At 40.8% G+C, this 26,427-nt stretch overlaps 1 protein-coding gene across 5 annotated transcripts in view; it reads right to left on the bottom strand.

The window, feature by feature from the left end:
- Window positions 1-11,691: 11,691 nt before the first annotated feature.
- sipa1l2a (signal-induced proliferation-associated 1like 2, genome duplicate a) overlaps window positions 11,692-26,427 on the bottom strand; it is a 303,115-nt gene continuing 288,379 nt past the window's right edge. For all 5 annotated transcript variants that reach the window (XM_090201691.1, XM_090201693.1, XM_090201694.1 and 2 more), the window contains 3 exons: window positions 23,094-23,211; window positions 17,640-17,721; window positions 11,692-14,299 (listed from right to left, as the gene is read on the bottom strand). In XM_090201691.1, coding sequence (XP_090057817.1) covers window positions 14,153-14,299; window positions 17,640-17,721; window positions 23,094-23,211 — 347 coding nt within the window. In that variant the 3' untranslated portion in view covers window positions 11,692-14,152. The remainder of the gene's footprint in view (window positions 14,300-17,639; window positions 17,722-23,093; window positions 23,212-26,427) is intronic.

The following is a 26,427-nucleotide window of genomic DNA, read 5'->3' as shown; positions in this document are numbered from 1 at the left end:
ATCTAGTCTCAGTAACACAGCATCTAGTCACAGTAACACAACATCTAGTCACAGTAGTACAACATCTAGTCACAGTAACACAGCATCCAATCACAGTAACACAGCATCTAGTCACAGTAACACAGCATCTAGTCAACGTAACTCGGCATCTAGTCAAAGCATTACAACATCTAGTCACAGTAGCACAGCATCTAGTCACAGTAACACAGCATCTAGTCACAGCAGTACAGCATCTAGTCACAGTAACACAGCATCTAGTCACAGTAACACAGCATCTATTAACAGTAACACAGCATCTAGTCACAGTAACACAGCATCTAGTCACAGTAGTACAGCATCTAGTCTCAGTAACACAGCATCTAGTCTCAGTAACACAGCATCTAGTCTCAGTAACACAGCATCTAGTCACAGTAACAAAGCATCTAGTAACAGTAGTACAGCATCTTGTCACAGTAGTACAGCATCTATTCACAGTAGTACAGCATCTAGTCACAGTAACACAGCATCTAGTCAGAGTAACACAGCATCTAGTCACAGTAGTACAGCATCTAGTCACAGTAGTACAGCATCTAGTCTCAGTAACACAGCATATAGTCACAGTAACACAGCATCTAGTCACAGTAACACAGCATCTAGTCTCAGTAACACAGCATCTAGTCTCAGTAACACAGCATCTAGTCACAGTAGTACAGCATCTAGTCACAGTAGTACAGCATCTAGTCACAGTAACACAGCATCTAGTCAGAGTAACACAGCATCTAGTCACAGTAGTACAGCATCTAGTCACAGTAGTACAGCATCTAGTCTCAGTAACACAGCATCTAGTCTCAGTAACACAGCATCTAGTCACAGTAACACAGCATCTAGTCTCAGTAACACAGCATCTAGTCTCAGTAACACAGCATCTAGTCACAGTAGTACAGCATCTAGTCATAGTAGTACAGCATCTAATCACAGTAGTACAGCATATAGTCACAGTAACACAGCATCTAGTCACAGTAACACAGTATCTAGTCACAGTAACACAGCATCTAGTCTCAGTAACACAGCATATAGTCTCAGTAACACAGCATCTAGTCACAGTAGTACAGCATCTAGTCATAGTAGTACAGCATCTAATCACAGTAGTACAGCATCTAGTCACAGTAACACAGCATCTAGTCACAGTAACACAGCATCTAGTCTCAGTAACACAGCATCTAGTCACAGTAACACAGCATCTAGTCACCGTAACACAGCATCTAGTCACAGTAACACAGCATCTAGTCACAGCAGTAGAGCATCTAGTCACAGTAGCACAGCATCTAGTCACAGTAACACAGCATCTAGTCACAGTAACACAGCATCTAGTCGCAGTAGTACAGCATCGACTCTCAGTAACACAGCATCTAATCTCCGTAACACAGCATCTAGTCTCAGTAACACAGCATCTAGTCACAGTAGTACAGCATCTAGTCACAGTAACACAGCATCTATTAACAGTAACACAGCATCTAGTCACAGTAACACAGCATCTAGTCACAGTAGTACAGCATCTAGTCTCAGTAACACAGCATCTAGTCACAGTAACACAACATCTAGTCACAGTAGTACAACATCTAGTCACAGTAACACAGCATCCAATCACAGTAACACAGCATCTAGTCACAGTAACACAGCATCTAGTCACCGTAACTCGGCATCTAGTCAAAGCATTACAACATCTAGTCACAGTAGCACAGCATCTAGTCACAGTAACACAGCATCTAGTCACAGCAGTACAGCATCTAGTCACAGTAACACAGCATCTAGTCACAGTAACACAGCATCTATTAACAGTAACACAGCATCTAGTCACAGTAACACAGCATCTAGTCACAGTAGTACAGCATCTAGTCTCAGTAACACAGCATCTAGTCTCAGTAACACAGCATCTAGTCACAGTAGTACAGCATTTGGTCTCAGTAACACAGCATCTAGTCACAGTAACACAGCATCTAGTCACAGTAACAAAGCATCTAGTAACAGTAGTACAGCATCTTGTCACAGTAGTACAGCATCTATTCACAGTAGTACAGCATCTAGTCACAGTAACACAGCATCTAGTCAGAGTAACACAGCATCTAGTCACAGTAGTACCACATCTAGTCACAGTAGTACAGCATCTAGTCTCAGTAACACAGCATATAGTCACAGTAACACAGCATCTAGTCACAGTAACACAGCATCTAGTCTCAGTAACACAGCATCTAGTCAGAGTAACACAGCATCTAGTCACAGTAGTACAGCATCTAGTCACAGTAGTACAGCATCTAGTCACAGTAACACAGCATCTAGTCACAGTAACACAGCATCTAGTCACAGTAGTACAGCATCTAGTCACTGTAGTACAGCATCTAGTCTCAGTAACACAGCATCTAGTCTCAGTAACACAGCATCTAGTCACAGTAACACAGCATCTAGTCTCAGTAACACAGCATCTAGTCTCAGTAACACAGCATCTAGTCATAGTAGTACAGCATCTAATCACAGTAGTACAGCATCTAGTCACAGTAACACAGCATCTAGTCACAGTAACACAGCATCTAGTCTCAGTAACACAGCATCTAGTCACAGTAACACAGCATCTAGTCACCGTAACACAGCATCTAGTCACAGTAACACAGCATCTAGTCACAGCAGTAGAGCATCTAGTCACAGTAGCACAGCATCTAGTCACAGTAACACAGCATCTAGTCACAGCAGTACAGCATCTAGTCACAGTAACACAGCATCTAGTCACAGTAACACAGCATCTAGTCACAGCAGTAGAGCATCTAGTCACAGTAGTACAGCATCTAGTCACAGTAACATGACATCTAGTTACAGCAGTACAGCATCTAGTCACAGTAACACAGAATCCAATCACAGTAACACAGCATCTAGTATCAGTAACACAGCATCTAGTCACAGCAGTACAGTATCTAGTCACAGTAACACAGCATCTAGTCACAGTAACACAGCATCTAGTCACAGCAGTAGAGCATCTAGTCACAGTAGTACAGCATCTAGTCACAGTAACATGACATCTAGTTACAGCAATACAGCATCTAGTCACAGTAACACAGAATCTAATCACAGTAACACAGCATCTAGTCACAGTAACACAGCATCTAGTCACAGTAGTACAACATCTAGTCACAGTAACACAGCATCCAATCACAGTAACACAGCATCTAGTCATAGTAACACAGCATCTAGTCACAGTAACACAGTATCTAGTCACAGTAACACAGCATCTAGTCTCAGTAACACAGCATCTAGTCTCAGTAACACAGCATCTAGTCACAGTAGTACAGCATCTAGTCATAGTAGTACAGCATCTAATCACAGTAGTACAGCATCTAGTCACAGTAACACAGCATCTAGTCACAGTAACACAGCATCTAGTCTCAGTAACACAGCATCTAGTCACAGTAACACAGCATCTTGTCACCGTAACACAGCATCTAGTCACAGTAACACAGCATCTAGTCACAGCAGTAGAGCATCTAGTCACAGTAGCACAGCATCTAGTCACAGTAACACAGCATCTAGTCACAGCAGTACAGCATCTAGTCACAGTAACACAGCATCTAGTCACAGTAACACAGCATCTAGTCACAGCAGTAGAGCATCTAGTCACAGTAGTACAGCATCTAGTCACAGTAACATGACATCTAGTTACAGCAGTACAGCATCTAGTCACAGTAACACAGCATCCAATCACAGTAACACAGCATCTAGTATCAGTAACACAGCATCTAGTCACAGCAGTACAGTATCTAGTCACAGTAACACAGCATCTAGTCACAGTAACACAGCATCTAGTCACAGCAGTAGAGCATCTAGTCACAGTAGTACAGCATCTAGTCACAGTAACATGACATCTAGTTACAGCAATACAGCATCTAGTCACAGTAACACAGAATCTAATCACAGTAACACAGCATCTAGTCACAGTAACACAGCATCTAGTCACAGTAGTACAACATCTAGTCACAGTAACACAGCATCCAATCACAGTAACACAGCATCTACTCACAGTAACACAGCATCTAGTCACAGTAACACAGTATCTAGTCACAGTAACACAGCATCTAGTCTCAGTAACACAGCATCTAGTCTCAGTAACACAGCATCTAGTCACAGTAGTACAGCATCTAGTCATAGTAGTACAGCATCTAATCACAGTAGTACAGCATCTAGTCACAGTAACACAGCATCTAGTCACAGTAACACAGCATCTAGTCTCAGTAACACAGCATCTAGTCACAGTAACACAGCATCCAATCACAGTAACACAGCATCTAGTCACAGTAACACAGCATCTAGTCACAGTAACACAGCATCTAGTCACAGTAGTACAACATCTAGTCACAGTATTAAAGCATCTAGTCAGTGTAACACAGCATCTAGTCACAGTAACACAGCATCTAGTCACAATAGTACAGCATCTAGTCACAGTAACACAGCATCTAGTCACCGTAACTCGGCATCTATTCAAAGCAGTACAACATCTAGTCACAGTAACACAGCATCTAGTCACAGTAGTACAGCATCTAGTCACAGTAACACATCATCTAGTCACAGTAACACAGTATCTAGTCACAGTAACACAGCATCTAGTCACAGTAACACAGCATCTAGTCACAGTAACACAGCATCTAGTCACACCAGTACAACATCTTGTCACAGTAACACAGCATCTAGTCACCGTAACTCGGCATCTAGTCAAAGCATTACAACATCTAGTCACAGTAGCACAGCATCTAGTCACAGTAACACAGCATCTAGTCACAGCAGTACAGCATCTAGTCACAGTAACACAGCATCTAGTCACAGTAACACAGCATCTAGTCACAGCAGTAGAGCATCTAGTCACAGTAGTACAGCATCTAGTCACAGTAACATGACATCTAGTTACAGCAGTACAGCATCTAGTCACAGTAACACAGCATCCAATCACAGTAACACAGCATCTAGTCACAGTAACACAGCATCTAGTCACAGTTACACAGCATCTAGTCACAGTAACACAGCATCTAGTCTCAGTAACACAGCATCTAGTCACAGTAACACAGCATCTAGTCTCAGTAACACAGCATCTAGTCTCAGTAACACAGCATCTAGTCACAGTAGTACAGCATCTAGTCATAGTAGTACAGCATCTAATCACAGTAGTACAACATCTAGTCACAGTAACACAGCATCTAGTCACAGTAACACAGCATCTAGTCTCAGTAACACAGCATCTAGTCACAGCAGTACAGCATCTAGTCACAGTAACACAGCATCTAGTCACAGTAACACAGCATCTAGTCACAGCAGTAGAGCATCTAGTCACAGTAGTACAGCATCTAGTCACAGTAACATGACATCTAGTTACAGCAGTACAGCATCTAGTCACAGTAACACAGCATCTAATCACAGTAACACAGCATCTAGTCACAGTAACACAGCATCTAGTCACAGTAGTACAACATCTAGTCACAGTAACACAGCATCCAATCACAGTAACACAGCATCTAGTCACAGTAACACAGCATCTAGTCACAGTAACACAGCATCTAGTCACAGTAACACATCATCTAGTCTCAGTAATACAGCATCTAGTCACAGCAGTACAGCATCTAGTCATAGTAGTACAGCATCTAATCACAGTAGTACAGCATCTAGTCACAGAAACACAGCATCTAGTCACAGTAACACAGCATCTAGTCTCAGTAACACAGCATCTAGTCACAGTAACACAGCATCTAGTCACCGTAACTCGGCATCTAGTCAAAGCATTACAACATCTAGTCACAGTAGTACAGCATCTAGTCACAGTAACACAGCATCTAGTCACAGCAGTACAACATCTAGTCACAGTAACACAGCATCTAGTCACAGTAACACAGCATCTAGTCACAGCAGTAGAGCATCTAGTCACAGTAGTACAGCATCTAGTCACAGTAACATGACATCTAGTTACAGCAGTACAGCATCTAGTCACAGTAACACAGCATCTAATCACAGTAACACAGCATCTAGTCACAGTAACACAGCATCTAGTCACAGTAGTACGACATCTAGTCACAGTAACACAGCATCCAATCACAGTAACACAGCATCTAGTCACAGTAACACAGCATCTAGTCACAGTAACACAGTATCTAGTCTCAGTAACACAGCATCTAGTCACAGTACTACAGCATCTAGTCACAGTAGTACAGCATCTAGTCACAGTAACACAGCATCTAGTCACAATTGTACCACGTCTAGTCATAGTAACACAGCATCTAGTCACAGTAACTCGGCATCTAGTCAAAGCAGTACAACATCTAGTCACAGTAACACAGCATCTAGTCTCAGTAACACAGCATCTAGTCACAGTAGGACAGCATCTAGTCACAGTAGTACAGCATCTAGTCACATAACACAGCATCTAGTCACAGTAACACAGAATCTATTCATAGTAACACAGCATCTAGTCACAGTAACACAGAATCTATTCATAGTAACACAGCATCTAGTCACAGTAGTACAGCATCTAGATATAGTAACACAGCATCTAGTCACAGTAGTACAGCATCTAGTCACAGTAACACAGCATCTAGTCACAGTAGTACAGCATATAGTCACAGTAACACATTATCTAATCAAAGTAACACAGCATCTAGTCACAGTAGCACAGCATCTAGTCACAGTAGTACAACATCTAGTCACAGTATTAAAGCATCTAGTCAGTGTAACACAGCATCTAGTCACAGTAACACAGCATCTAGTCACAATAGTACAGCATCTAGTCACAGTAACACAGCCTCTAGTCACCGTAACTCGGCATCTATTCAAAGCAGTACAACATCTAGTCACAGTAACACAGCATCTAGTCACAGTAGTACAGCATCTAGTCACAGTAACACATCATCTAGTCACAGTAACACAGCATCTAGTCTCAGTAACACAGCATCTAGTCACAGTTGTACAGCATCTAGTCACAGTTGTACAGCATCTAGTCACACCAGTACAACATCTTGTCACAGTAACACAGCATCTACTCACAGTAACACAGCATCTAGTCATAGTAACACAGCATCTAGTCACAGTAGTACAGTATCTAGTCACAGTAGTACAGCATCTAGTCACAGTAACACAGCATCTAGTCACAGTAACACAACATCTAGTCACAGTAACACAACATCTAGTCACAGTAGTACAGCATCTAGTCACAGTAGTACAGCATCTAGTCACAGTAACACAGCATCTAGTCACAGTAGTACATCATATAGTCCCAGTAACATAGCATCTAATAACAGTACCATAGCATCTAGTCACAGTAGCACAGTATCTAGTCACAGTAGTACAACATCTAGTCACAGTAGTACAGCATCTAGTCACAGTTGTACAGCATCTAGTCACAGTAACACAGCATCTAGTCTCAGTAACACAGCATCTAGTCACAGTAACACAACATCTAGTCACAGTAGTACAACATCTAGTCACAGTAACACAGCATCCAATCACAGTAACACAGCATCTAGTCACAGTAACACAGCATCTAGTCACAGTAACACAGCATCTAGTCACAGTAACACAGCATCTAGTCACAGTAACACAGCATCTAGTCACAGTAACACAGCATCTAGTCACAGTAACACAGCATCTAGTCACCTTAGTACACCATCTATTCCCAGTAGTACAGGCATTAAGCACATAATTCTAAAGCCCAGACTACTCTCAGAGGGACTGACTGTGCCTTGTGGTAATGATTTGGTTTGCTAGAAAATAAACTAGGTTAGAATATTGTTTTCAATTCATCCTACACACCCATATACTGACTGATTGGATAAGATCAGAGCTGACACAGTGAGTCACAATAAAGTATGAAGGACATCGGACAAAGGAAATCTAGACATTTAGCATGTTTTATTTATTTAACCCTTATTTTAAGAGGGTTCATGTTGAGAACTAGGTTTATTGTACAAAAGAGCCCTGCAGAAATCAAACCACAGGCACATCAAACACAAGACGTCTACTGTGCTGGGAACATACAGTATCTGTTCATGTCTACTCAACTACATGGTACCCCTGCACATCCAGTCTGTACTGGTAACACCTTGAATACAGCCATGTTGTTACCTGGTACTCCTTGTATATAGCCATGTTATTACCTGGTACTTCCTGTATATAGCCACGTTATTACCTGGTACTCCCTGTACAAAACCATGTTATTATCTTGTACTCCCTGTATATATCCATGTTATTAACTGGTACTTCCTGTATATAACCATGTTATTACCTGGTAGTCCCTGTATATACATATCCATGTTATTACCTGGTACTCCCTGTATATAGCCATGTTATTACCTGGTACTTCCTGTATATAACCATGTTATTACCTGGTAGTCCCTGTATATATCCATGTTATTAACTGGTACTTCCTGTATATAGCCAAGTTATTACCTGTTACTCCCTTTATATAACCGTGGAATTACCTGGTACTCCCTGTATATAGCTATGTTATTACCTGGTACTTCCTGTATATAGCCAAGTTATTACCTGGTACTCCCTTTATATAACCGTGGAATTACCTGGTACTCCCTGTATATAGCCATGTTACTACCTGGTACTTCCTGTATATAGCCAAGTTATTACCTGGTACTCCCTTTATATAACCGTGGAATTACCTGGTACTCCCTGTATATGTCCATGTTATTACCTTGTACTTCCTGTATATATAACCATGTTATTACCTGGTACTCCCTGTATATAACCATGTTATTACCTGGTACTCCCTGTATATAGCCATGTTATTACCTGGTACTCCCTGTATATAACCATGTTATTACCTGGTACTCCCTGTATATAACCATGGTATTACCTGGTACTCCCTGTATATAGCCATGTTACTACCTGGTACTTCCTGTATATAGCCAAGTTATTACCTGGTACTCCCTTTATATAACCGTGGAATTACCTGGTACTCCCTGTATATGTCCATGTTATTACCTGGTAGTGCCTGTATATAACCATGTTATTACCTGGTACTCCCTGTATATAACCATGTTATTACCTGGTACTCCCTGTATATAACCATGGTATTACCTGGTACTCCCTGTATATAGCCATGTTATTACCTGGTAGTGCCTGTATATAACCATGTTATTAACTGGTACTCCCTGTATATAACCATGTTATTACCTGGTACTCCCTGTATATAACCATGTTACTACCTGGTACTTCCTGTATATAACCATGTTATTACCTGGTAGTCCCTGTATATAACCGTGGAATTACCTGGTACTCCCTGTATATAGTCATGTTATTACCTGGTAGTGCCTGTATATAGTCAAGTTATTAGCTGGTACTTCCTGTATACAGTCATGTTATTTCCTGGTAGTGCCTGTATATAGTCATGTTATTATTACCTGGTACTTCCTGTATATAACCATGTTATTACCTGGTACTCCCTGTACATAGTCATGTTATTACCTGGTAGTGCCTGTATATAACCATGTTATTACCTGGTACTCCCCGTATATAGCCATGTTATTACCTGGTACTCCCTGTATATAGCCATGTTATTACCTGGTACTCCCTGTATACAGCCATGTTATTACTTGGTAGTCCCTGTATATAGCCATGTTATTACCTGGTACTCCTGCCGATCCACTCTGCACTGGTAACATACTACGACCACTACTACCATAGTCAATAGAGTAGATGCTAGATCAAATCCCCGAGCTGACAAGGTACAATCTGTCATTCTGCCCCTGAACAAGGCAGTTAACCCACTGTTCCTAGGCCGTCATTGAAAATAAGAATTTGATCTTAACTGACTTCCCTAGTTAAAGAAAGGTAAAATATATATAAAGTGCCTTGCGAAAGTATTCGGCCCCCTTGAACTTTGCGACCTTTTGCCACATTTCAGGCTTCAAACATAAAGATATAAAACTGTATTTTTTTGTGAAGAATCAACAACAAGTGGGACACAATCATGAAGTGGAACGACATTTATTGGATATTTCAAACTTTTTTAACAAATCAAAAACTGAAAAATTGGGCGTGCAAAATTATTCAGCCCCTTTACTTTCAGAGCAGCAAACTCTCTCCAGAAGTTCAGTGAGGATCTCTGAATGATCCAATGTTGACCTAAATGACTAATGATGATAAATACAATCCACCTGTGTGTAATCAAGTCTCCGTATAAATGCACCTGCACTGTGATAGTCTCAGAGGTTCGTTAAAAGTGCAGAGAGCATCATGAAGAACAAGGAACGCACCAGGCAGGTCCGAGATACTGTTGTGAAGAAGTTTAAAGCCTGATTTGGATACAAAAAGATTTCCCAAGCTTTAAACATCCCAAGGAGCACTGTGCAAGCGATAATATTGAAATGGAAGGAGTATCAGACCACTGCAAATCTACCAAGACCTGGCCGTCCCTCTAAACTTTCAGCTCATACAAGGAGAAGATTGATCAGAGATGCAGCCAAGAGGCCCATGATCACTCTGGATGAACTGCAGAGATCTACAGCTGAGGTGGGAGACTCTGTCCATAGGACAACAATCAGTCGTATATTGCACAAATCTGGCCTTTATGGAAGAGTGGCAAGAAGAAAGCCATTTCTTAAAGATATCCATAAAAAGTGTCGTTTAAAGTTTGCCACAAGCCACCTGGGAGACACACCAAACATGTGGAGGAAGGTGCTCTGGTCAGATGAAACCAAAATTGAACTTTTTGGCAACAATGCAAAACGTTATGTTTGGCGTAAAAGCAACACAGCTGAACACACTGTCAAACATGGTGGTGGCAGCATCATGGTTTGGGCCTGCTTTTCTTCAGCAGGGACAGGGAAGATGGTTAAAATTGATGGGAAGATGGATGGAGCCAAATACAGGACCATTCTGGAAGAAAACCTGATGGAGTCTGCAAAAGACCTGAGACTGGGACGGAGATTTGTCTTCCAACAAGACAATGATCCAAAACATAAAGCAAAATCTACAATGGAATGGTTCAAAAATAAACATATCCAGGTGTTAGAATGGCCAAGTCAAAGTCCAGACCTGAATCCAATCGAGAATCTGTGGAAAGAACTGAAAACTGCTGTTCACAAATGCTCTCCATCCAACCTCACTGAGCTCGAGCTGTTTTGCAAGGAGGAATGGGAAAAAATTTCAGTCTCTCGATGTGCAAAACTGATAGAGACATACCCCAAGCGACTTACAGCTGTAATCGCAGCAAAAGGTGGCGCTACAAAGTATTAACTTAAGGGGGCTGAATAATTTTGCACGCCCAATTCTTCAGTTTTTGATTTGTGAAAAAAGTTTGAAATATCCAATAAATGTCGTTCCACTTCATGATTGTGTCCCACTTGTTGTTGATTCTTCACAAAAAAATACAGTTTTATATCTTTATGTTTGAAGCCTGAAATGTGGCAAAAGGTCGCAAAGTTCAAAGGGGCCGAATACTTTCGCAAGGCACTGTATATATATTTTTTAACTGCTACCACTATCAGTATAGTAGGGTATACTATAGTAACACTGTACATATAAGACCTTTACCAGACGGACAGATTATGCTTCAACAGCTTTGTGAGTTCAGGTCAGAAAAGCCACAAAGACCCCAGTTTCTACATTACAGCCAGTGGTCTAGTACATGTTGTGGTCACTGTTTTGTGAGCTAAAACACCATAAGAAAAAAGTTAATCATTATTTTCATACTACATTTATTTAGAAAACCAAAGCAACCTATCATGTGAGCTGAAACTGTTAAATGTAGAAAGATTATTATCCTGAAAAAGCAACAGACCAACAGACCTATCATCTAGCAGCATCCAAATGTTGGAATCCTCTCCAAAACAAAACACTATATCCCAAATGGCACCCTATTCCCTACATAGTGTACTACTTTAGACCAGAGCCCTATGGCAAGCTATTCCCTATATAGTGCACTTATTTTGACCAGAGCTCTGGGACACAATCAACAAGAAAAATCATTTGTATATTTTTATATAATTCTGCCCTGTAAATTAAGCTTCATACGTACTTTACAACAAAAACAGAGCTTTTTCCGAACTTAGTGCTGAAAAAGGAAAATCTCTATTTGATGCTTATTAATTAATCAAATGAACAACTTCAGGTGAAATCAGTTTCAATAAATATGAAATACAACAAGACACTTCAGTGGAGGAGCTTATGTACAGAGAGAGACATTTTGACATTGTGAGTGTGATTGGCTGTATCCTACATTGCACCCTATATAGTGCACTACTTTAGACCAGGGCCCTATGGCACCCTATTCCCTACATAGTGCACTACTGTAGACCAGAGCCCTATGGGCCCAGATTGCTACTGTGATTATAACGCATTCGGGTCTGCATCCCAAATGGCACCCTATTCCTAGAGTGTAGAGCACTACTTTTGACCAAAGTCTTGACCAAAAGTAGTGCACTACGTAGGGAATAGTGGGACTTGTGGCATGCGGCCCAGGTTTGTGTATCAGCTGAGCGATCCATGGACAAGGCAAGAGTCGTAACAAGGAAAGCAAAGAGAAAGGACCCATACTGTTCTACACCTATATTAACACACAGACCCAGCCTCTTGTAGGATATCAGCACATGTCAAATACAACCGTCATTCTCCCCACAGGAACTGCTTACATTTGTGCTGCTAACTTTCTAAAACACACTTTTATAATAACAACTACTTTGTTATTGCTAAGACGTGATGACAGCAGCATATAAACAGACTAGTGATAGAACAGGTTTTAGAAATGCTGTCGAATGAAAACCTTGTAACTCAATTTTTTGCAATTTTACCATTTTGTATTTATTTTTATTTGTTTACAGAAATTGAAAGCAGTAACTCCCCGTAGTGTACTCTCAACACTTCATGACTCTAGGACAACAAATTGATTTTTGTTGTTTTTTACTTTGGAGGTTTCGTATATTGTTAATGGGAAAATATGGCAGTTTTTCCCATTTCCTGAAAATGTTCTGTTGTGTGGAGATAAGAAGTTTTCATCCGACAGCGACAACAGGAGAGCACCTTTTAACATCAACCCTACTGCCCCTTCGTGATTCTATATTACAACATTGAAGAACATAAAGATTAAACATAACTATGTAAAATCAAAGCGTTTGGATCAAACATCAGGTTGGCTTCTAAGTGTGTGTGACTTTAGGAACGTTGAGGAAACAGACAGTAAAAAATACTTCTCAGGTGAGTTGGGCTACATTCTTTAATCCCACTGTGCCTTTACAGTCCAGGTCTACCACATGGTTGGTGCAGATAGCAGACCATGTTGATTCCTGGTGCAGATAGCAGACCATGTTGATTCCTGGTGCAGATAGCAGACATTAAGTTGATTCCTCTTGGTGCCTCGTGGTGCAGATAAAGGAACAGACATTAAGTTGATTCCTCTTGGTGCCGATAGCAGACAATAAGTTGATTCCTGGTGCAGATAGCAGACAATAAGTTGATTCCTCTTAAGGGGTTCCCCAGGGGACAGAGGGATTCCCCAGGACAGAGGGGTTCCCCAGGGGACAGAGAAATAGGGGTTCCAGAGGAGACAGAGAAAGAGGGGTCCCCCAGGGGACAGAGACAGATGGGTTCCCCAGGGGACAGAGAAAGAGGGGTTCCCCAGGGGACAGAGAAAGAGGGATCCCCAGGGGACAGAAAAAGAGGGGTTCCCCAGGGGACAGAGAAAGAGGGGTTCCCCAGGGGACAGAGAAAGAGGGTTCCCCAGGGGACAGAGAAAGAGGGGTTCCCCAGGACAGAGGGATCCCCAGGGGACAGAGAAAGAGGGGTCCCCCAGGACAGAGGGATCCCCAGGGGACAGAGAAAGAAGGGTTCCCCAGGACAGAGGGATCCCCAGGGGACAGAGAAAGAGGGGTCCCCCAGGACAGGCTCTCCCACACAGCACAGGGTTTCCTTGAATAGTTATGTTTTTGTCCCTGGGGCCCCAGGGAGTTTGTAGTTTGTAGAAATGTTCTGTCCATGTGGCATTCGAGAAGTCAAGTCCCCCCCCAGGGCAGTAGAGGTTCCATTGCTCCTTGGGCAGTAGGTCTCTCTCAGTGCAGTAGTATGGCAGTAGTCCTCAGAGTTCTGTTACCCCCTGGGGTAGTAGAGTTCCATTGTTCCCCAGGGGCATTAATAGTCCAGTAGAGTTTCAGGGTTTCTTGTCGATAGTGTGGAAGAACCATTCAGTAAACTTCCTGAGTTGAGCGGCCGATGTCTGACTCTCCTCCTGTAGTCTCATGTTGTCTTGTCTCAGGTGCTGCACCTCTACCTGCAGCAACACCTTGTCCTCCTTCTCCTGGTAGAGAGAGAGAACATATCATATTAACACTGACCTCTAACCACTGACCGCTAACCCTTACCCAAACCCTAACCTCTACCTGCAGCAACACCTCCTGGTCCTCCTCCCGAGGAGGAGATCAACACTCAACATTAGGGTTTTGTCTGAAATGGATGCCATTTCAGATGGAGGCTAAACAGTCTCTTATCACTCACTTGGAATAAAGTATGGGTTCACGAATAGCTGTAAAATGACAAACACACCCTATTGTTCTTGGCTTATAAGACTAGCTACGTGACGTTTTTCTAACCAACTTAAAAAGGGGACCCTGGCTTCTATAGTCAGGCAGGACCAGATGTAAGGTAAATGGGTTTCCCTGTATTCTTCCCATGGTTAAAATAAGGGACTGGAGAGCACAGACACAGTAAGGAGAGGAAGGAAGAGAGGTTAGCTAGGTAGTGATTGAGAAAAGAGACCATTATACAATTACACCACACCATTACACCATTATACCATTACACCATTACACCATACCATTACACCATACCAGTACACCATTACACAGTTAAACCATACAATTACAACATTACACAATTACACAATACCATTACAGCATTGCACCATACCATTACAGCATTATAACATTACACCATTATACTACACCATACCATTACACCATACCATTACAGCATTATACCATTACACCATACCATTACAGCATTATACCATTACACCATTATACTACACCATACCATTACACCATCCCATTACAGCATTATACCATTACACCATTATACTACACCATCCCATTACAGCATTATACCATTACACCATTATACTACACCATACCATTACACCATACCATTACAGCATTATACCATACCATTATGGATTTATACCATTACAGCATTACACCATACCATTACAGCATTACATCATTACACCATACCATTACAGCATTACATCATTACACCATACCATTACAGCATTATATCATTACACCATACCATTAGAGCGTTATACCATTACACCATACCATTAGAGCGTTATACCATTACACCATTACACCATACCATTACAGCACTATACCACTACACCATTACACCATTATACCACACCATACCAGTACACCATTACACTGTTAAACCATACAATTACAACATTACACAATTACACAATTACACCACACCATTACAGCATTATACCATTACACCATTATACTACACCATACCATTACACCATACCATTACAGCATTATACCATTACAGCATTACACCATACCATTACAGCATTATACTACACCATACCATTACACCATACCATTACAGCATTGCACCATACCATTACAGCATTATACCATTATACTACACCATACCATTACACCACACCATTACAGCATTGCACCATACCATTACAGCATTATACCATTACAGCATTACACCATTACACCATTGTACTACACCATACCATTACAGCATTATACCATCACAGCATTACACCATTACACCATTATACTACACCATACCATTACAGCATTATACCATCACAGCATTACACCATTACACCATTATACTACACCATACCATTACAGCATTATACCATTATACTACACCATACCATTACACCACACCATTACAGCATTGCACCATACCATTACAGCATTATACCATTACAGCATTACACCATTACACCATTGTACTACACCATACCATTACAGCATTATACCATTACAGCATTATACCATTACACCATTATACTACACCATACCATTACACAAATCAAATCAAATCAAATGTATTTATAAAGCCCTTCGTACATCAGCTGATATCTCAAAGTGCTGTACAGAAACACCATACCATTACAGCATTATACCATTACAGCATTACGCCATACACATTACAGCATACCATTACACCATTCCATTACAGTATTATACCATTACACCATTACACCATACCATTACACCATACCATTACAGCATACCATTACACCATTACACTATACCAGTACAGCATTACACCATACTATTACACCATAACACCATTACACCATAACATCACACTATTACACCATTACACCATACCATCACACCATACTATTAAACTATTTCAACATTTCAACATTACACCATTCCCTTACACCATTATACCATTGCACAATACCATACCATTACACCATTAAAACATACCATAATACCATTACACCATAACATCACACCATTACACCATTACACTATACCATTACACCATACTATTAAACTATTTCAACATTTCAACATTACACCATTCCCTTACACCATTACACAAAACCGTTATACCATTGCACAATACCATACCATTACACCATTAAAACATACCATAATACCATTACACCATAACATCACACCATTACACCATTACAGCATACCATTACACCATTCCATTACAGTATTATACCATTACACCATTACACCATACCATTACACCATACCATTACAGCATACCATTACACCATTACACCATACCAGTACAGCATTACACCATACTATTACACCATAACACCATTACACCATAACGTCACACTATTACACCATTACACCATACCATCACACCATACTATTAAACTATTTCAACATTTCAACATTACACCATTCCCTTACACCATTCTACCATTGCACAATACCATACCATTACACCATACCATTACACCATTAAACCATACCATTACACAATATCATTATACCATTACACCATACCATTACATCGTTACACCATACCATTACACCATTACATCATGCAATTACACCATTTCATCATACCATTTCACCATACCATTACATAATTTCACCATAACATTACACCATTAAACCATATAATTACATAATTTCACCATTACACCATACCATTACACCACACAATTCCAACAATCCACCACACCATTACACTATTACACCATACCATTACACCATACCATTACATAATATCTTTATACCATTTTTTTTTATTTTATTTATTTACCTAGGCAGTTAAGTTAGTTAAGAACAAATTCTTATTTTCAATGATGGCCTAGTGGGTTAACTGCCTGTTCAGGGGCAGAACGACAGATTTTTGCCTTGTCAGCTCGGGGATTTGAACTTGCAACCTTTCGGCTGCTAGTCAAACGCTCTAACCACTAGGCTACCCTGCCGCCCCATTACACCATACTATTACACCATACCAGGCCTCTAGCACTGAGATGCAGTGCCTTAGACCGCTGGGCAACTCGGGAGCCTAAAAATATAGTTGCCAACACATTTTCCTTTGAGGGCCATTGTCTCTGGAGGTGTGGGAAAAGAAAATAAGAAAAATAAGAAGACGAAGAAGTGAAGAGAGTGCCGTACCTTTCTGAGGTCGTACTGCAGTTGTCTCAGGATCACCTCCAGTTGGTTGACTTTACCAGTCAGAGTGGAGGGGGAGTTGTTCCTGGACAAACACATAGATGTTATAGTGTAGTATAGTGTTGTGATTTGAAGTGGAAAAGTATGATACGGTATAGTATGGCAAGGTGTGGTATAATATAGTATAGTGTGTTGTTGTATGGTACGGCATAGTATGGTATAGTAAGGTATCGAATAGTACGGTATGGTATAGTATGGTATAGCATAGTATGGTATAGTATGGCACAGTATACTAGTGTATGGTATAATATGGTATGGTATAGTATGGTATGGTATAATATGGTATGGTATAGTATGATACGATGTGGTATGGCTTTGTATGGTATGGTAGAGTATGGTACGGTGTAACGTAGTATGGTATAGTATGGTATGGTATCTTATAGTATGGTATAGTACACAATAGTATGGTATGGCATAGTATACTATAGTATGGTATGGTATAATATGGTATGGTATAGTATGATATGATGTGGTATGGTATTGTATGGTGTAGTATGGTATGGTATAGTATGATATGATGTGGTATGGTATAGTATAGTATGGCATGGTATGGTATAGTATAGTAGGGTATAGTATGGTATGGTAGGGTATGGCATAATATACTATAGTATGGTATGGTATAATATGGTATGGTATAGTATGGTATGGTATGGTATGGTATAGTATGGTATGGTATAGTATGATATGATGTGGTATGGTATAGTATAGTATGGCATGGTATGGTATAGTATAGTAGGGTATAGTATGGTATGGTAGGGTATGGCATAATATACTATAGTATGGTATGGTATAATATGGTATGGTATGGTATGGTATGGTATGGTATAGTATGGTATGGTATAGTATGATATGATGTGGTATGGTATAGTATAGTACGGTATGGTGGAGTATGGTATGGTATGGTATAGTATAGTATGGCATGGTAGAGTATAGTATAGTATGGTTTGGTATAGTATGGTATAGTATGGTATGGTACAGTATAGTGGGGTATGGTATCGTATAGTATGGTATGATGTGGTATGGTATGGTATAATATGGTATGGTATAGTATGATATGATGTGGTATGGTATTGTATGGTGTAGTATGGTATGGTATAGTATGATATGATGTGGTATGGTATAGTATAGTATGGCATGGTATGGTATAGTATAGTAGGGTATAGTATGGTATGGTAGGGTATGGCATAATATACTATAGTATGGTATGGTATAATATGGTATGGTATAGTATGGTATGGTATGGTATGGTATAGTATGGTATGGTATAGTATGATATGATGTGGTATGGTATAGTATAGTATGGCATGGTATGGTATACCATATAGTATGGTATGGTAGGGTATGGCATAATATACTATAGTATGGTATGGTATAATATGGTATGGTATAGTATGGTATGGTATGGTATGGTATAGTATGGTATGGTATAGTATGATATGATGTGGTATGGTATAGTATAGTACGGTATGGTGTAGTATGGTATGGTATGGTATAGTATAGTATGGCATGGTAGAGTATAGTATAGTATGGTTTGGTATAGTATGGTATAGTATGGTATGGTACAGTATAGTGGGGTATGGTATCGTATAGTATGGTATGATGTGGTATGGTATAGTATGATATGGTATGGTATTGTATGGTATGGTATGGTATAGTATAGTATGGCATGGTAGAGTTTAGTATAGTATGGTTTGGTTTGGTATGGTATGGTATGGTATAGTATGGTATGGTATAGTATGATATGATGTGGTATGGTATAGTATAGTATGGCATGGTATGGTATAGTATACCATATAGTATGGTATGGTAGGGTATGGCATAATATACTATAGTATGGTATGGTATAATATGGTATGGTATAGTATGGTATGGTATGGTATGGTATGGTATAGTATGATATGATGTGGTATGGTATAGTATAGTACGGTATGGTGTAGTATGGTATGGTATGGTATAGTATAGTATGGCATGGTAGAGTATAGTATAGTATGGTTTGGTATAGTATGGTATAGTATGGTATGGTACAGTATAGTGGGGTATGGTATCGTATAGTATGGTATGATGTGGTATGGTATAGTATGATATGGTATGGTATTGTATGGTATGGTATGGTATAGTATAGTATGGCATGGTAGAGTTTAGTATAGTATGGTTTGGTTTGGTATGGTATAGTATGGTATGGTACAGTATAGTGGGGTATGGTATCGTATAGTATGGTATGATGTGGTATGGTATAGTATGGTATGGTATAGTATAGTAGGGCTTTCTCCTATAGAGCTCCATTTTTATGGAATGGTCTGCCTACCCATGTAAGAGACGCAAACTCGGTCTCAACCTTTAAGTCTTTACTGAAGACTCATCTCTTCAGTGGGTCATATGATTGAGTGTAGTGTGGTCCAGGAGTGGGAAGGTGAACGGAAAGGCTCTGGAGCAACGAACTGCCCTTGCTGTCTCTGCCTGGCCGGTTCCCCTCTTTCCACTGGGATTCTCTGCCTCTAACCCTATTACAGGGGCTGAATCACTGGCTTACTGGGGCTCTTTCATACCGTCCCTTGGAGGGGTGCGTCACTTGAGTGGGTTGAGTCACTGATGTGATCTTCCTGTCTGGGTTGGCGCTCCCCTCTTGGGTTGTGCCGTGGCGGAGATCTTTGTGGGCTATACTCGGCATTGTCTCAGGATGGTAAGTTGGTGGTTGAAGATATCCCTCTATTGGTGTGGGGGCTGTGCTTTGGCAAAGTGGGTGGGGTTATAACCTTCCTGTTTGGCCCTGTCCGAGGGTGTCCTCGGATGGGGCCACAGTGTCTCCTGACCCCTCCTGTCTCAGCCTCCAGTATTTATGCTGCAGTAGTTTATGTGTCAGGGGGCTAGCGTCATTTTGTTATATCTGGAGTATTTCTCCTGTCCTATTCGGTGTCCTGTGTGAATTTAAGTATCCTCTCTCTAATTCTCCCTTTCTCTCTTTCTTTCTCTCTCTCGAAGGACCTGAGCCCTAGGACCATGCCTCAGAACTACCTGACATGATGACTCCTTGCTGTCCCCAGTCCACCTGGCCGTGCTGCTGCTCCAGTTTCAACTGTTCTGCCTTATTATTGGACCATGCTGGTCATTTATGAACATCTTGGCCATGTTCTGTTATAATCTCCACCTGGCACAGCCAGAAGAGGACTGGCCACCCCAAATAGCCTGGTTCCTCTCTAGGTTTCTTCCTAGGTTTTGGCCTTTCTAGGGAGTTATTCCTAGCCACCGTGCTTCTACACCTGCATTGATTGCTGTTTGGGGTTTTAGGCTGGGTTTCTGTACAGCACTTTGAGATATCAGCTGATGTATGAAGGGCTATAGAAACAAATGTGATTTGATTTGATTTATGGTATAGTATAGTAGAGTATGGTATGGTATAATATACTATGGTATGGTATGGTATAGTATGATATGATGTGGTATGGTATAGTATGATGTGGTATAGTATGACATAGTATGGTATGGTATGGTATAATATGGTATGGTATAGTATGATACGATGTGGTATGGTTTTGTATGGTATGGTAGAGTATGGTACGGTGTAACGTAGTATAGTATGGTATAGTATAGTATGGCGTATAGTGTGGCATGGTCTGGTATAGTATAGTATGGCATGGCACGGCATAGTATAGTATAGTATGCTATAGTATAGTAGGGCATGCTATAGTATAGTATAGTATGGTATGGTATAGTATAGTATAGTATAGTGTGCTATAGTATAGTATGGTGTGTTGTAGTATAGTATGGTATAGTATAGTATAGTATAGTATGGTATGGTATAATATGGTATGGTATGGTATAGTATAGTATGGTATGGTATAATATGGTACGGTATGGTATAGTATAGTATAGTATGGTATGGTATGGTATGGTATAATATGGTACGGTATGGTATAGTATGGTATCGTATAGTATGACATAGTATAGTATGGTATAGTATTATATAGTATTGCATGCTATGGTATAGAATAGTATGGTATGGTATAGAATGGTATATTTCGATATGATGTGATGTGACACGATGTATGGTATTTTATAATATGGTATGGAATAGTATAGTATAGTATGGTATAGTGTAACATGTTATGGTGTAGTATAGTATGTTATAGCATGGCATTGTATAGTATGGTATAGTATAGTATGGTTTGGTATAGTATGATATGATTTGGTATGGTATAGTATGGTATGGTATAGTATGGCATGGTATAGTATGGTATAGTATGGTATAGTATGATATAGTATGATATGATTTGGTATGGAATAGTATAGTATAGTATGGTATAGTGTAACATGTTATGGTGTAGTATAGTATGTTATAGCATGGCATTGTATAGTATGGTATGGTATAGTATGGTATAGTATGATATGATTTGGTATGGTATAGTATGGTATGGTATAGTATGGTATAGTATGATATGATTTGGTATGGTATAGTATGGTATGGTATAGTATGGCATGGTATAGTATGGTATAGTATGATATAGTAGGGTATGGTATAGTATGGTATGCTATAGTATGATATGATGTGGTATGGTATAGTATGCTATAGTATGGTATGGTAAGGTATGGTGTGATGTGGCATGGTGTAGTATAGTATGTATAGTATGGTATAGTATGGTATAGTATGGTATGGTATAGTATGGTATAGTATGGTATGGTATAGTATGACATTGTATGGTATGCTATAGCATGATATGATGTGGTATGGTATAGTATGGTATGGTATAGTATGGTATGGTATAGTATGGTGTGATGTGGCATGGTGTAGTATAGTATGTATAGTATGGTGTGGTATAGTATGACATAGTATGGTATGCTATAGTATGATATGATGTGGTATGGTATAGTATGGTATAGAATGGTATAGTATAGAATGGTATAGTATGACATAGAATGGTATAGTATAGTATGGTATAGTAAGATATAGTATGGCATGCCATGGTATAGTATAGTATGGTATGTTATGGTATAGTATGGTATAGTATAGTATGGTATAGTATGGTATGGTATGGTATAGTATGGTATGGTATAGTATGGTATGGTATAGTATGGTATAGTACGATGTGATGTGATGTGATATGATGTATGGTATTTTATAGTATGGTATGGTATAGTATAGTATAGTATGGTATGGTGTAGTATAGTATGGTATAGTGTGGCATGGTATAGTATAGCATGGTATGGTATGGTATGATATAGTATAGTATGGTATGGTATAGTATAGTATGGTACGGCATGGTATAGTATGGTATAGTATGATATAGTATAGTATAGTATGGTATGGTATGGTGTGGTATGGTATATTATGGTATGGTATAGTATGGTATGGTGTGGTATAGTATGGTATGGCATGTGTATTACAAGTGATGAGGCTCTCACCCTGCCTCTAGGGCGGCCCCCTCAGCTGCAGCCACGCGTCTGGTCAGTTCCTGTGAGATTTGGAGCGCCTCGGCCCTCTGCATGTCTGTCATGGTGCAGAAAGACGCCACCCGCTGGTCTGGGACACACAGCAAGCAGGAAACAGGCTCAATCATGATATTGTTAATGTTCGCATGCATCTATAACAATCTCAAATCAACAATACATAACCATAAAGACAGTTAAATTATTTTACAGATTACTTTAAGTAAATTGGGTTTTATTATATGGATAACTTTAAGTGAATTGGGTTTAATTATATAGATTGTTTTAAATAAATTGGGTTTTAATATATAGATTATTTTAAATAAACTGGGTTTTATTTTATATATTTTAAATAAATTGCTTTTAATATATAGATTATTTTAAGTAAATTGGGTTTTATTATATAGATTATTTTAAATAAATTGGGTTTTAATTGACTGATCATTCACATGCAGACCTATAGGCCTCAAACTCAAACTGGAGATCGAAATAAAGCTACAAAAATCTCCATAACTCAATATACAAGGACCTCTCCTCTCCTCTCCTCTCCTCTCCTCTCCTCTCCTCTCCTCTCCTCTCCTCTCCTCTCCTCTCCTCTCCTCTCCTCTCCCCTCCCCTCCCCTCCCCTCCTCTCCTCTCCTCTCCTCTCCTCTCCTCTCCTCTCCTCTCCTCTCCTCTCCTCTCCTCTCCTCTCCCCCTGTGTCCGAAGAGCCAGCTGCTTGGCTCCTAGAAGATCTAGATGACATAGTGGTCTGTCAGGCTGTAGTCATGCGTGTTCTAGGCCTACACCAGAACAGCCCTAAGCCTGCTGTTCTCCCAACGGAAAACACTGACTTGGTAAGTTACCTTACCATGAGGACAGCTCTAGTCGATCTCTCTGTCCCTGTCCTCCCCCTCTCATCCTCCCCCCAGTATGAAACTCCACATCAAGGCATCTGCATAATTAATAGAAGCAGATTAAAGGGGCAATCTGTAGTTGCTACATCCATTTTTTGGACTTCTGTATTAATGAAAAATAACCATTGATTGTGGAATAATATAACTATGAAATGCCTCAGCAGCTTAGTTTAACAGTCACATTCTATCAGAACCCAAAATGGAAGCTTGTTAACTCTAATGTTTGTAAACAATGTTGTTGAAAACAACAATGCAGAGCCTCAAAACATGTTTAAAACTAGCGTTGTGAGATCATGGATGATCAGTCATTGAATGCTTGGCTCTATCTAGGAGAGTGGTTACATTTCTCCAGCTCCATCCCTCAGCTTTTTACTGAAACAGGGGTGGAAGTCGGGTTGGTTATTGTTTCAACTGCTGATTAATGCTTTAATGCTTTAAAGAGAATATCCCATAAAAGTAGACTCAAAACAAACCAAATCTCTGAGACAAAAGCCCCTGTCTGTATCACTGAGTGTGTCTGAAATGGCCACCTATTCTCTAAAAAATGGACTACTGTTGACCAGGACCTATAGGGCTCTATATATATTGGACTACTGTTGACCAGGACCCATAGGGCTCTATATAGTGGACTACTGTTGACCAGGTCCCATAGGGCTCTATATATTGGACAGGGTGTCATTTCAGAAACAGGCCCCTGTGTTAGCTGTTTGGATCAGGCTCACAGAAGATTAGGGAGACCACTCTCTTATTCCATATGAATGGACGGGTTCCCTTCTTGTTCACAGGCTGCGTCACAAAGATGAAACAAAACAGTTCCACGGAAGCAGAGACAGAGACTGAAATGTGTCCCAAATGGCACCCTATTCCCTATATAGTGGACAGGCTCTATATAGTGGAGCCCAGTAGTGCACTGCTTTTAATCAGGACCTATAGGGACTAAGGTGCCATTTGTGATGCGTAGACTAGAGAGATGGTTTCTGTGAAAGAGTATTGAAGAGAGGGAGCCACAAAGAGAAGGCAGAGTACTGATTAGAGGAAGGATATTAAATAGAGAGAGAGACGGCAGAGTATTGAATAGAGGAGAGATATTAAAGAGAGGGAGGGACAGCAGAGTATTGAAAAGAGGAAGATACTAAAAAGAGGGAGAGAGAGAGACAGCTTGGCTAGAGGCCACAGAGACAGACAGAGGGAGACAGCTGGCTAGAGGCCACAGAGAGAGACAGAGAGAGACAGCTTGGCTAGAGGCCATAGAGAGAGACAGAGAGAGACAGCTTGGCTAGAGGCCATAGAGAGAGACAGAGAGAGACAGCTTGGCTAGAGGCCACAGAGAGAGACAGAGCGAGACAGCTTGGCTAGAGGCTACATAGAGAGACAGAGAGAGACAGAGGGAGACAGCTTGGCTAGAGGCTACAGAGAGAGGCAGAGAGAGACAGCTTGGCTAGAGGCTACAGAGAGAGACAGCTTGACTAGAGGCTACAGGGAGAGACAGCGGGAGAGGGCTTGGCTAGAGGCTACAGAGAGAGACAGAGGGAGACAGCTTAGCTAGAGGCTACAGAGAGAGTGCTTGGCTAGAGGCTACAGAGAGAGACAGAGAGAGACAGCTTGGCTAGAGGCTACAAGGAGAGACAGAGGGAGACAGCTTGGCTAGAGGCTACAGAGAGAGACAGCTTGGCTAGAGGCTACAGAGAGAGACAGAGAGAGACAGCATGGCTAGAGGCTACAGAGAGAGACAGAGGGAAACAGAGAGAGACAGCTTGGCTAGAGGCTACAGAGAGAGACAGAGGGAGACAGACAGAGGGAGACAGCTTGGCTAGAGGCTACAGAGAGAGACAGAGAGAGACAGACAGAGGGAGACAGCTTGGCTAGAGGCTACAGAGAGAGACATCTTGGCTAGAGGCTACAGAGAGAGACATCTTGGCTAGAGGCTACAGAGAGAGACAGCTTGGCTAGAGGCTACAGAGAGAGACAGAGAGAGACAGCTTGGCTAGAGGCTACAGAGAGAGACAGCGAGAGACAGCTTGGCTAGAGGCTACATAGAGAGACAGAGGGAGACAGAGAGAGACAGCTTGGCTAGAGGCTACAGAGAGAGACAGAGGGAGACAGAGAGAGACAGCTTGGCTAGAGGCTACAGAGAGAGACAGCTTGGCTAGAGGCTACAGAGAGAGACAGCGAGAGACAGCTTGGCTAGAGGCTACAGAGAAAGACAGAGGGAGACAGAGAGAGACAGCTTGGCTAGAGGCTACAGAGAGAGACATCTTGGCTAGAGGCTACAGAGAGAGACAGCTTGGCTAGAGGCTACAGAGAGAGACAGAGAGAGACAGCTTGGCTAGAGGCTACAGAGAGAGACAGCGAGAGACAGCTTGGCTAGAGGCTACATAGAGAGACAGAGGGAGACAGAGAGAGACAGCTTGGC

Source organism: Oncorhynchus mykiss, chromosome 16 (genome assembly GCF_057628025.1).
Source record: "Oncorhynchus mykiss isolate SJ-2025 chromosome 16, ASM5762802v1, whole genome shotgun sequence".
In the NCBI taxonomy this organism is placed as follows: domain Eukaryota; kingdom Metazoa; phylum Chordata; class Actinopteri; order Salmoniformes; family Salmonidae; genus Oncorhynchus; species Oncorhynchus mykiss.
This window is presented reverse-complemented; position numbering and strand designations above follow the sequence as displayed.